The sequence below is a fragment of the Vicugna pacos genome, chromosome 23, assembly GCF_048564905.1.
Source record: "Vicugna pacos chromosome 23, VicPac4, whole genome shotgun sequence".
NCBI classification, from domain to species: Eukaryota; Metazoa; Chordata; class Mammalia; order Artiodactyla; family Camelidae; genus Vicugna; species Vicugna pacos.
Window position 1 is genome coordinate 22926472 of NC_133009.1, and position 14389 is coordinate 22940860.

Below are 14389 nucleotides of genomic sequence, written 5' to 3' on the forward strand. Positions count from 1 at the left end.
GCGCAGGATCACAGGAGAGTTCCATACCACGTATCACGAGCCCAGGGAAAGTTCAAAATTCAAAACCCGAAGTACAGTTTCTACAGAATGTGTGTTGCTTTCACACCATCAGAAAGTCAAAAAGTCATAAGCCAAACTACCATAAATCGAGGACCATCGGTTGTCTCTAGGAGTCCTAGCCGTCTCTGAATGCTAGCTTATCTAACAGGAGTGTTACCATTTCCTTGGTGGTCCTTAAAAACTTTCTCTTACTCAATTCTGACTTTTCTATTCTCCACCTTTCATAGGCAGTAGGTCAGACTCTGGCAAGGATCTAGAGAAACTGGAACACTCACATACAGTTGATGGGAATATAAAACAGTGCAGCTACTTTTGAACACTCAGGTGGTTCCCCAACAGATCAAACCACAGAGTTACCACATGATCCACGCCATATGATCCACACAAAATTATGCAGATAAAAACGTTCACAAGAAAATTATTCATAATGTGCAAAAAGTGGAAACAACTCAAATGCCCATCAACTGCAAATTGATAAACAAAATGTAGTATAGCCAAAAAAAAAAATTAAAATGTAGTATAGCCATACAAAGGAATATTATTCAACAACAAAAAGGAATGAAGTACTGATACATGCCACACCATCAATGAACCTTGAAAATATTGTGCTAAGTGAAAGAAGCCAGTCATAAAAGACCACATATTGATCTCTTTTAAATGGTATGTGTGTCCAGAATAGGAAGTTTTATAAAGAGAAAGTAGACCAGCATTTGTCCAGAGCTGGAGGAGAGGTGGGGTCAGAGTGACTACTAACGGATAAAGGGCTTCTTTGGGGTTGATGGAAATGTTCTCAAATGGGTTGTGGTGACAGCTGCTTAAATCTATAAATATTCTAAAAACATACTGAATGGAATGCTTCAAATGGGTGAACTTATGCCACCAGTACTCATATTTATATATAAACTCCTTGGACCAATGTTCAGGGTTCTCTGCAACCCATCCCAATTGACATCTCTAGCTTTGTCTATTACTACTCCCTCATCTACGTGATTTCAACTTAATTAGTGCTTAAATATGCCTCGTGTGTTTGCTCAAGCTTTCCCTTCCACCCCTCTCCTTATCCATCACACCCCAGAGAAATCTTTCCCCACACTTCTCTGTCAAACTTTATCTGCCCTGTAGGGCTCTGCTCAAACACTGCTACCTCCATGAAACTGTCCCAGTCCACAGAACTCCAACTCCCCTCCCAATCTCAGTATCCTCATCACTCATCTGGTAACTATCTCACTCTGCCTTAGGCCACTTCTTATTTAACTAGCTTATTTTGTTATTTAATGTTTTGCCTCTTTCTCCTGTGGGTAGAGTCCATTTTATATATGTCTGTATCCCCAACAGCATGAAGTACAGACATCTGCAAAGAGGGAATGATCCATCTGTTGATTTTTTTAACCTTTTAAAATAGAAGGTAAATTTGTGACTAGCAGACAATCTGTCATTGCCAGATCTTAGTCTTTATAATTATAGGAAATAGAATCTATGAACTTTATTGCTCCCCAAATAAAACTTCACAGAACTGTCCATGGCAATCTGTACTATATACAGTTGGCCCTCCGTATCTGTGGGTTCCGCATCTGTGGATTCAACGAACCAAGGATTGAAAATATTCAAAAAACACTCCATAAAGTTGCAAAAAGCAAAACTTGAATTTGCCACTCACGCCAGCAACTATTTACATAGCATTTACAACTATTTACATAGCACTTACATTGTATTTGGTATTACACATAATCTAGAAATGACTTAAAGTAGAAGGGAGGGTATGCGTAGGTTATACGCAAATGTTACACTTTTTTATATAAGGGACTTGAACACCTGTGGATTCTGGTATCAGGAGTGAGGTGGGGGTCCTGGAACCAATCTCCTGTGGATGCCAAGGGACAACTGTACAAAGAAGCCATGCCAAAGCATGCCCTTCCTCTAGGACACTTTCATCTCTAGTAGAGATGACTGATGGTGTGGTGTGGAATATAATTAAGATAAACAGTCTCAGAGGTTCCCACTCTCGCTCTCAAATCTGTGTTTCGAGGATACTGGGCTATCTTAAAAGCCCAGTGGTATCGCAACTCATCTGAAATGTAAGGAGTCTGTGTTTCCAGTGCTGAGCTCAGGTTAGGGTGTTAGTATATGGGATGATCACGGGAAAGCAATAAGAAACTTAAAATTCTATCCATCTGGACCCACCCTCCAGAAAAGAAGAACGGAGACTTTAAAACCTTCCTTTACCGCAGGTTCTGGTCCCACGATCTTTATGAGTTCATTCCCCCATTTCCACTGCCTTCCATTATCTTTTCATGGGCTTCCTACTCTATTCCCACTGACCCTTCCTTTATTCTTTTCTATGTCTCTTTTATTCTAACTGCACTTTAAAAGAAAAAAATCAAGCTTAAAAATCAGTTGATGAATGATTTTACCCCCCAAAAAACTAAATATAAATAAAATTAAAATAAAACCTAAAAATTTAGCAGAGGAGCAATCCACTGATATAAAAATAATCTCAGGTTTGTCAAGGTTATTCCACAGCTCTTCACGAGAAAATATGCAATGAACAATACCCCAACTATAAATTACAGCCAATCAGTGTTTCCATTGAGCTACATTTGAACAAACGTCCTAAATTTATTAAGTTAAAAATTTTATGTTACCTAATATGCAGAAATTAAAATGAACTTTTCTTTGGAGCATTTCAAGTATATGCTAATTGAAAATTGCAGATATAAATAACAAAAACTTTATATTCCCAGGCTTTTGATCATTTTTAAAGAAAAAAGTTATTCGAAAACAATGAAGAAACATTTTACAAGTCTTTAGACATCACAACTAAACATGACATATTTTTTAATTTACACATGTAAATTTATTACAAGATTGAGTCAGGCAAATTGCTACTTGCCCAGCATACCAAAGTGAACATAAATTCATGTTGATTTAATGAAGCATTCTGCTGTCATTTATTTTATGACTAGCATATGTTTTACTGGTGAAGAGAAAGCTGTCAAAATTTTAAAATTTTTTTCTCTAAACTGCCCTGACACAAAACAATAAACAAATTGTACTCACCGATATATATTCCAAGTGGCAACAGGCAAGTTGAGAAGGAAGATGAACCAGTGCAATGAAATGAGCATTAACACAGTGATAATGGTATGGCCAACCACTTCTGGAATCACCCACTGCAGGGGAAGAACACAGCATTACATCTCACTGATAGGTTCCTCCTCAATGTACATGTTACTTTAAGCTAAATCAAAGAATGTACAGAGAACTTCCAAGCTAGTGTTTCAAGATTATTTTTAGACTCAGATGTCCCAGATTTGCTTACTGCTATCACTACTTACCTCGTGCAAATACATCAGAGCACAGCTTAAAAAATCATGCACTTAAATTTTTAATTACGTTTTATCCTAAGTAAAGGTTCAAAATCATTCACTAAGTAGGTTTGAATGACAACTAGGGAAAAAACAGAGTATTATTTACTTTCAATTCCAGTATCTGTGCTAAAGCCTCTTACTCTAATTTGAGATGATTTATATCCACATACGTGCTGCCTTTCAAGTCAGAATATCAATCTCAAACATTTTCAAGCTTCAGAATCCTGAGGGAAATCATCTTACATTCACAAAATAAATAAATTAATAAAAATTTTAAATAACAGCTTATATCATCAGCTCAAAGTTGAACAAATCTGATAATGGATCAGGATAACAGAATTCTAGACTATTGGTTTTATAGTACCCAAGGCCCTTATCTGTGCTCTGTGTTTACTGCACAATATTCTAGTTCTCATATCAACAGCTATTGTGGCAAGTTCTCAATTCACCAATAGTCTTCCTCTCCTCTGAGCAGAGATTTTTCTTTTTAAGGAAGCTAACAGCTAGTATTTATGAAGGCACAAACTGACACTTCCCACTTGTGGAAATGAGGAAAATAAAACTCAAGAGAGATTAAGTAACCTGCCCAAGGTCACACAGCTGCTGAGTGGCAGAGCAACTATAAACCCAGACACACTGGCCCCAGATCTCTTGCATTTAGATTTGAGATACCGTTTTTTTAAATAAACAAAAAAGAGAATTTTCTGGGCCCTATACCTAATTTGCCTAAAATAAATTGGAATTTTTCAATATGTAAATGCATTTTTTAAAGTGTAACCAATGTAACACAACATTGTAAATCAACTGTATTTCAATTAAAAAAAAAAGTGTAACCAATTTAACGTAATGCTTATACACGTAAATTGCGAAGTCAAACCAACCTGGAGTGAAATCCATGCTCTAGCCTATTTATTAGCTGTGCAATTTCTGGAAAAGTTACCTGCCCTCTCTAAGCCACGATTTTCTTATCTGTAAAATGGAGATACTACTACTTAAACCTCAGAGGTTGTAACAGAGAATTAGATGAAATAACATATGTAAGCCACATGCAAAGTAAGCACTCAATAATGTTACTACTACTTCCCTCCATGCTATCAGACCCAAAAAACAGCAGCTTTCAAAGTCTGGATTTCTTACTGTGGGCTGCATTCTGCTTTACATAAACACAAACCTAAACAAAAGTTTCAGAAAGTAATTCTAGACCTTATTATGCTTGGTTTACTGACTTTCAACCAAATCCTCTGTTCTCTTTCTCTTCCCTCCTTAATAATCTGTTCCCCTAACATGTTCTCAGAATGCCAGCACTAGGTTTATATCACCCCGACAGGAGTTTGGAGGATTCTTCTCTGGAGTAACTTAATGGCACAAGAGAAAATACCTACAAAAAAATGCCATTTCAGGTACCCTCCAAAAAGGTAGGCATTAATTACCCTCAGTGAAGTCTATCTACCAGTCAGTCAAAAGCCTGGGCCACTCAGTACTTCTGGACCACCCAAAAGTATTTTAGTGCTTTACCCTTAAGTATGACTAGACAGCCATCAGAAATTGAGGAAAGCCCACAATATGAAAGAAAGAGAAAAACCAAAGTGGAAGGAACTTGGAAGAAACAGATATATCTCATGTAGGAAGCAGAAGGAAATGACAAAACTACTATAAACAGTATTCTCGGAGAGCTAAGAAGTCAAACAGGAACCAAGAGAACAAAAAGCTCTTAAAAATTAAAAATTTAACATAAATGGTAAACATACTAGAAAATTCAGAAGATAAAACAGGGAATCTTAAAACAAGAAGGTAGGGGGGAAAAAGGAACAAAAATAAGAAAAAAAGGACTGGCAGATCAATCCAGCAGATAAATTATCCAGCAAATCCAATTTGTTGAAAGAGAAGAAATAAATAGAAAGGGAAGACATTATCAAAGAAAAAAAAACAGAAGAAAGTTTCCCAGATTGAAAGAACCTCTCAGATGCCCGAAATAATGAATGAAAAGAGGCCTAAAGGAAGGTATACCACTCCAGAATTCCAAAACACCAAGGATAAAAGATTCTAAAACTTCTGGAGAGGATAGGGGTGGGGGGTATGGGAGGGAGAGATCCCAACAGAAGGATAAGAAATCAAAATGGCATCACACTTCCCAACTTGAACAACACTGGAAGTTAGAAGACCTTGACCAAGTAAACTCTGAAAAAAGAAATCTTTTCTAACCTAGAATTCTATACTCAGAGAAACTATCAGTCAACAGAAAGGATAAGACATTTTCAAACTCACAAGGCCTCAAAATTTAACTCCCATGTACCGTTATCTCAAGAAGCTACTCCAGCAAAATTAGGTAGTAAGCCAGGAGAAAGGAAAACATGACTTTCAAGATTCAGGGGATCCAACCAGAAGTCCCAAGATGAAAGCTGTGGAACAGGCCTAGAATGTAACCAGTCCAGACTACAGCAAGAGGATGGAGGTCTGGAGGAGAAATGTCACCTGGAAAAAAACAACTGACAGATTATTTTAATATATTTGAACCATGTAGAAAATAGTATTTAAGGGCTTCAAAGATGTTATTGGAAAAGACTTAGTAACAGGTAAATAGAAAACAAAGGAAAAATTTTAAATGTAACAATCAATTAACAGTGGGAAAGACAAAGCTATCCAGAAAAAAAAAATTAGAAAGAAAAATATGATCAGAGGGGAGAGTATATAGCTCAAGTGGTAGAGAGCATGCTTAGCATGCACGAGGTCCTGGGTTCAATCCCCAGTACTGCCTCTGAAAGTAAATAAATAAGCAAACCTAATTACCCCCCCCAAAAAATTTAAAAATTTAAAAAGAAAACTATGATCACTGTCTACTCTAAGGTTCAGCAATAAAAAATACATTACTATAATGTAATAGAAAATCCTAATGATGAAACACTGAATACTAATTTCACTGAAAAGGAAAGCAGAAAAACAAGAGAGATGTTTAGAGAAAGGTATCTAAGAACTAAATCTACCATGTTGACTCAGAAGTCAATAGATAATATTTTAAGAGTGATAAATCAAGAAATAGTAATGCAAGCATCATAAAAGAGAAATATGGATATAAATACTAGAAAAAAATTAACAGCTCAAGTGTTAATCAGTTGCCCCTAAAAAGCAAGACAGGATTTACAAGGGTCAGGAAGGGACTGCTGTTCTTCACCATAAGCTTTGTAGTACATTTGACTTCAATTGTGTGCAAGTATAACTTTCACAAAAATAAAAATTAACATTAAAAAACTACTTAACTATTTAATTTTAAAACTACTTAACTTCAAAAGAGCAACTTTCTCAGTAGAAGAATCCAGGTAATCTTTTCTTTGTATTTAGATTTTTATTTTTATAAAAGAAAACCCACAAAAATACTCACCTAAAATAGTAAGAAATATAAAAAGAAATACAATCCTTCTGATAACATATATATAATTAGATGAATCCATCTCCACATACGAAGTCATTCTTCGAAAGATAAGGAGGGCTGATCAACTGCACTTCAATTAAAAAAAGGGCAGGGGTGTGGGGGATGGGGCCTGTTGGGCACACAGCAGGAACTCAATTTTTAAAAACATAATTATTAAAATTTAAATTTAAAAAAAATTAAAAATAAAGATGAGGAGGCCTGAAACTAATATAATGTTATATGTCAATTGTAACACAAGAGAAAAACCAAAAAAAAAGAACTCTGAGAGCACTGCAGATGAACATAATCTTTTATTTAAATCTATCATTGTATTAAACCACGTTCTGGAAAATTATGAATGAATGAATGGATGAATGGAGGAATACAGTTTACTAGAAATTTTAACTTTCCAAGTGTAACTTTATTTCCCTCATGGGCTAGAGAAACTTAAATACATTGAAGATGTGAAAAGACACATGGGAATCATTTTTAGGTCAAGCTAAAAAACACTTCTCAGTATTGTATTTTTATATGAACTTTTACATCCAGAAAGCTTTTCTGTCTGCTATCTCATAAAATGAATCAGGACCAACTGGTTTCTTCATATCTACACAAGCTCTGCAACTCAAGAGTTTTATTGCCACTATAAAGCTCTGACTATATACTAAAGGTAAAATGGCCTTAAATCAAATAATTAATTCCATTTCACAGCAAGCCACAAAAAGGTCGTCTTACAATAAAAGAGAGACTGAGCTTTTTTTCACGTGCAGGGAGAATAGGGCTTGGACACAGAAGGCAAAAACAACTACCCCAATAATGAACCTTTACCTAGACTGAATAATGACATTGTCCACTGCGGACAAAGGGACAAGGAAAAAGAAGAGTAAAGAAACAAAATTTCAAGTTGTCTTTCAGTATAATTTCATGATCTAAAACCCTGCAATCCGTTGTAGTTCTACCAACATCACAATGAATATCAAATATACATATATTAACACAGAAAAAGGAGAACTGCCTTATGCCAGAAAATGAGGAAAGAAATGTCTTACCTTGTTCAATTTCGAGCAACATGATCTAGCATTAATGTAATCACATTCTAAATCCGACAACGTAATTATCTGATGATCAAGATAAGGAATTATGGAACTTTTTATAACAACAAAGTATTTGTTTTGGAGTTTCAGAAAGCAATTCCAGTTACAAAGCAGAATTAGATTTGACTTGACAAAATTTAGTTATATCCTTAAAGTTCATTCATTAGACAACTAAATTTTCTCATTTATGTTCCTTCAACAAATGATTCTCACAGAATAATCCTATTATGCTCAATTCTAATGTGACCTATATCAGAACATTCAATCTGAGTTCCTCAAATGTCAAACAGTGGCTATAAGAAATGGAAAATAAGACCTATAAAAACAGTTTAAATGTTATAAACCTGAATTCCCAGTAGTAGGAAAATAGTGTTTATGATATATCCATAAAATATCTTTGAAAACTTGATATTAAAAAAATAGGATACAAAACTATAAATTCAACATGGTCATATGTTGTTAGGAGTGGTTGTCTTGCAAGATGTATTACAGATGGTTCGTTTTCCTAATCCTTTTCTGTATTTCTCAAACTTTCCACAATAAATATACTATATTGGACTTAAATAAAAAATAGATTTTAGTACAAAATATAAACTCATAGATAAAAATGTAAGGGACAAATAGACATAAAAGGAAAAGTTCTCAATTGAATGTGCGGGATTTACTTTAAAATGCTCCCCCAATAGTTAGGAGAAAGATGAAGAATAGCAAAATGTTGAAAATCACTGAAGGTGAGTAATAGAAACGTGATTTATTACACTACTCTCTGCTTTTGTTTGAAAATGTCCAATTAAACAGGTAAAAACTATGTTCTCAACTAAATTCTAAACATTTCCATATGGATAGTCCCCCTATCACCTCAGCACACCTAAAGATAAAATCATCACTTTCTCCACAAATCGTCCCACCTCCAGTTTGTTTTCTGTCAGTGACACAAACATCATTTGCCCAGGCTCAAAATATGGAAAATTATTTCCACCTTGTTTCTTATCTCATAATAGATCATTACCAGGTCCTATAAATCACTTCTTCCTAATACCTCCTTTCACATGCCCACAATTAGCAGCCCATTTCAAATCCAGATGAATCCATTTACCTAATGGTTTCTTACTTTCTAATCTTTCCTGGTTCCAACCCACTCTGCAGACTCATCTTCCTAATACACCACTTTATGTCAAAAATTTTCAATGGCTCCCTATTGCCTAGAGGATTAAAGTGAAGTCCTCCTCTTCTTAACATTCAAACTCTCCAAAATCTAATCTAATCCAGCCTTTCCAAACCTGACAACCATGCGCTCCATCACCCAGAAATCCTATGAACATACCTGTCTCTGCACCTTTGCTCTTGCCTGTTATCTGATTTTAAACATCCACTCCCTTCCTTCTCTGCAGGTTTTCTTCATGGTTCAAAGTCCAGGAAAACTCTTATCCTTACAGAACTTATACCGAGATTCTCCACCTCTTGTGGAATGCTAATATTACGCTGGGGCAACCATCCAAAAATACAGTAATACAATACGCTGTATTTAATCAAAACCCACACTGAATGTACCTTAACATATAAGTCTAATATTCCACCTAATATGTTTCTATGTACATAAACTGGTATAAGCCAAGGCTATTTTAAATTATCAAGCCTAGTTTCCAAACTATAACAAGAGAAATTCAAGTTTCATTTCTCTGAATTTAAGCTCCAGTTTCTTATGCCACAAGATGGACATAGGTCATCAAAACTTCCTAAGTGACGCTGCTCTTTCAGTCAGTTCGCTGAGCCTAATAAAACTCAAGGTTCTCCTCATTGGAAATCATCAGTTAAAGTTAAAAACTGCTGCTCATAGCGGGGCATGGGGAGGGAAGACAAAAATATTTACTAAACATTGGCCATGGGGCAGGCATTGTGCCGCTAGGTGCTTAACATTAACACGTTCACACTGCGCACACGTTTCTGGGAAGTAAACATTTCCCCCCATTTTAAAGATAAGAAAACCGCGGCTTAGAAAGATGAAGTAATATGCACAGCAAATAACTAGCTAAGCAAGGAGTCCTGATTCCAAATTTTGTCCCTTCCCACTTCCACAGGTTGCCTGTCCATAATAAAGTATGAAGCCACACTGGTTCTGTACAACCATCCTTAAGCCAGAATGCTCCTGCAAACAAAAGGTTTAACTCTGTCAGAAACGGACACATGTAATTTCCAAGGGGGAAAAAAATGCAGAGTTTCTAATGTTTTTCCGAGCTTATATTTAATTACCTAAAACTGGACTGTGCATTAATTACATCATTAGGAGACAACAAACACTAGCTGCTCCCTGAAGAGGAAGGAAGACTTGTAGCCTCCACGGCTTCTAGAGTGCTAGTTCAACAACCGTTTATTGGCCTGGAAAATATACTTGGAATACAGTAATATGAACAGCTAAACTACATAAAATACGGAAGTTTTAAACGGGAACTGACAAAAGCGTAAAAGGTGAAAAATACTGAAAACTAAATCACGTATATAGTTACTGAATTTACAGATCTGCAACTGATAGGAGCAACAGAAATAATCACTTGCAGGCGGTTTTTAAAATAAACCCTTCCCAACACTCCCTACAAAACGGCATCGCGAAGGAAACATTTCACCCGTTTTTGAAATGAGTCAACTCCTGGATGTCAAAGCTCCCTAACAAGTTGCAACACCCGTGAGAACAAAGGCGCGGGCAGCGGGGTGTTGCCCAGAGAATGACAAGAGGCGGCAAATCGCCTCCGCCGGGCTCAGAGCGGGACTGTCCACAAGCGACCGCCCCCGGGACCCCCAGCATCCGACCAAGGGCTCGGCCCAGGAGAGCAGCAAGAAAACTCGCGACCCTTATCTCTCGAGGGCCAAAAGAGGGGGGAAACCGCGACCCCACTTCTTTGACGGCAAGGGGAGGCCAAGTGCCTGCCCCGCTCAGAGGAGAGCAGGTCCGGGCGTCGTGGGGGCAAGCGACAGCGGGCAGGCCCGGCCGAGGCGCTTCGAGAGAAAGGCCGGCTAGGACCCGCGGGTGAGGGGCGGCCAGAAGCCCGAGCAGAGCAGGCGGGGCGGAGAAGGGCAGCCGGGCTCTCCTCTCGCCCGGGCTCGCCACATCGGCCCCAGTAGGTACCAGCGCGGGCCACCGGCCGCCTCTCTCGCTCTTTTTTCTACCTGCCCTGGTCCCACCAGGGCCCAACCCCAGCCCTGTCCCTCAGCGGCTAGCCCCAGGCCAGCCCCGCCCGCCTCAGGCAAGGATACGAAGTACACTGAGAGGAAGATGAGCGCGCAACAGTCCAAGAGAGAGAAGACAAACACCACCGTCTCCATTCTCCTCCTCCTCCGCCGCCGCCGCCGCCGCCGCCGCCGCCGCTGCCGCTGCCGCCGCGCCGCTCCTTCCGTCAAACAGGCTCTGGTGCCCCGCCCCGCCCCGCCCCGATAGGCCCTTGCCACAGCTTGCTGGGGCGTGTAGTCCGCTCTGCCGCGGCGCGGCATGCCGGGAGTTATAGTCCATTTTTTTTAAAAACTCTACCGCCATAATTCTGGTGCATGCTGGGAAGTGTAATTCGGTAGTACGAATACTCATCAAAGAGGTGGGCAGAGTCTCTACTTTAAATCTAATTGATTATTTCTAGAACTATGACAAGCAAGCAATTAGTCAACGAGTATTTACTGAACGCTTTTAATCTTCTGGATACCCAATAGAACTTCTTTGCCCTGTGCAAAAACAGTTTTTTTAGATTCCACACTGGACCCATTAGATCCCCTGACTTGGGACTGGTAAGAGGTTTGAATCACAAAGAACAAATGTAACCTCAACATTCTCAGGTTGAGCCTTGCCCTTTCTGATCTCAGTTTCTCCGGAGATTTCACAATCCCTTGCTTACTCTCGGTTACAGCTATGTTTCTCTCTACTCTAGATTTTAAGATCTTGAAAATTGAGTATGTTGTCTTATCCATTATTTAACACATATTTACCGACTCCACCCCTACTAAATGCCAAGAACTGCCCTATACTCCAGAGATACAGAAATGTGTAAGGCAGACAAGATGCAGTTCTCATCGAATGAATGGGTGGGAGGAACAGGCAATAAATTAGCAACTAGATACAGGGGAGAAAAAAAAAGATCATATCAAAGGGTTATAAACTCTCTGAACAAATTATATCAAAGTCATACATTCATTGAACTAATATTTTCTGAGCAGGTAGTATTTGCTAGGTACTGGACCTTAGAGACACAGAATGAATAAGAGAGGGAAAAAAAAAAATCCCTACATTCCTGTAGCTTACTTTCCAGTGGGGGAGACACACACATGCATACACACATACATACATACATATCCGTGACAGGAAGTTATAGTACTTTGAAGAGGATGAGGAAGTCCCCTCAGATTGGAGACTGACTAATCAGAGAAGGCCAAGCTGAGGAACTGACATGTAAGTTGAAATCTGAATAATAGCTACGTAAAGATTTGTGAGCACAATGTTTCAGACAGTGGGAACAGAGATCACAAAGGCCCAGTTGCTCATAGAAACTTCGTGTGTTTAAGGAACAGGAAAAAAAACCAGCGTGGCTGAAGTACAATGAATAAGAGTCAGTGTTAAGAGGCTACCAGAGGTGGGCAGGGCAAGGTCACATGGGCTTGTGGACCTCTGGCAAGGAGTTTGACTTTTACTCTAATACAGTGATAAACTGCTGGAGAGTTTTAAATATAAAAGTGCACTGAATGTATGAAAGGGTGACAAGTTTTTCTGCAAAGTGACCAGTTAGGAGAGAAGGGGATGAACAGGGAAATTAGTATGAAGGCAAAACCAACTGCATGTGCCTGACACAGCTTAGGTTCATAGGATCATAAAGGGTTCATAGGTGAAAGCTAGACTGACTGCTAATAGATTATTTATAAACCAGCTATCATTACACTCTCACTGCACCTTGTACGTACCTCTGTCAGAGCACTTATTACATTAACTTTCTTCCTTATATTCCTCACCCACCATGCTTAAATCACAATAAAAGTAACATATTTTATTAGTTTCTGTACCCCCGGTATCTTCTACCCTGCAAATAACTGTTTAATAAATGGTTCCCAAATCAATAACCCATACTGACTACAGGAGAGATTTTATTAAAATTAGTCCATATTTCATTAAAAACATAAATGTCATCTCACACACATTTCCCTCAAGTTGGAACAGAAAACACAAGCTATCCTATTTTCTCTATCTGCTGCTTTATCTTCAGTAAATTAAAAAGCTGGCACCATAGTCAAAGGTTAGAATTACCTATTTTAATTAAGATAGCCTTTTTCTCATCTACTTGAAAACTTAAAACATGGTTGCAATGTCAAAACTTGGGGAATACAAATTTTAAGAGAGAAATAATCAGGATTAAGAAAACAGTAAGTAGGGTATGTGTTTGTGTGTGTGAGAAAGAGAAAGTTATCAAGACTTATGGCTAAAATATATATTATATTTTAAAAGTACAAATTGAACTGTTTCAGTTTCCAGTCTGTCATGTAAGGAGCTTGGAAGTTACCACTAGGTTCTACAACAAATAAAAAGCCCAAGAAATAGAAAAACCAACTCTTCTTAAGTCTGTCAGAGAAGTGAGGTCACTGCTCCAAAACTGGGAGAGACAGAGAGGCCAATACAGAGAATCAAAATTTACCAGAACAGAAATCCACCAGCAAAAATCACCATGGAACCAGTATTGGAATAGAAAAACTTGACCTATAACCAATAAAAAGCTGGAGGCTCAGTGTGGACAAGCATGAATATAAAAACTCGAGATGGGGTGGGGGTCAGGGGAGATTACTTTTATGAATCTTACCTCCTATAGTTTTCTACCAGGTTTTCTTAGTGAAGATCAAAGAAAAATCCTCTGTGCTTCCAATACGGGGAAGCAAAAAGTGGCCATTTGAAAAGTGCCAAAGCATTCTGTTCTTCTTAACAAGACTTGCCCTCAGGAAAAACAATTTTATGAAAGCCTAACCTATTGGGGTTTTGTCAGAGTACAAATGACCTGAGGGAAGAGAAATACTCAACTCTAGCACTTTAAGTCATCTGCCCCACCTCAGGGGGAAGTAGAGGGAGGATTGAGAGGCACTTGTGAAGTTTACAGCCCAGGGCAAAAGGTCACTAAAAGACTAAGACTTAATCATAGGTCTATAGAACATTCTCTCTCCCCCCAAGTCACTAAAGGCCTATTCACTGGACTTCCTTTCACCCAGTATATTATGTCCAGCTTTCAACAACAACAACAACAAAATTACAAGGCATACTAAAAGGCAAAAACACAGTTTGAAGTGACAGAGCAAGCATCAGATCCAGATTCAGATATAGCAGGGATGTTAGAATCATCACATCATGCATTTAAAACAACTATGATTAATATGCTAGGGCACTATTTCCACTTTAACTGGAAAAAGTACATAACATGCAAGAATAGACAGATAATGTAGCTGAAGAGATG

The 14389-nt window shown here is 38.2% G+C and overlaps 1 protein-coding gene across 5 annotated transcripts in view; it reads right to left on the minus strand.

Annotated features, from left to right (window-relative positions):
• CNIH4 (cornichon family member 4) overlaps positions 1–14389 on the minus strand; it is a 31753-nt gene that overhangs the window by 5193 nt on the left and 12171 nt on the right. For 2 of the 5 annotated variants that reach the window (XM_072948676.1, XM_072948675.1), the window contains exon 3: positions 3118–3230. In XM_072948676.1, the coding sequence (XP_072804777.1) occupies positions 3118–3230 (113 nt within the window). Of the gene's footprint in view, positions 1–3117; positions 3231–7883; positions 7953–10178; positions 10566–11177; positions 11314–14389 lie in introns of those variants that run through there. The other 3 variants (XM_006198843.4, XM_072948677.1, XM_072948678.1) reach the window with 3 other exon arrangements.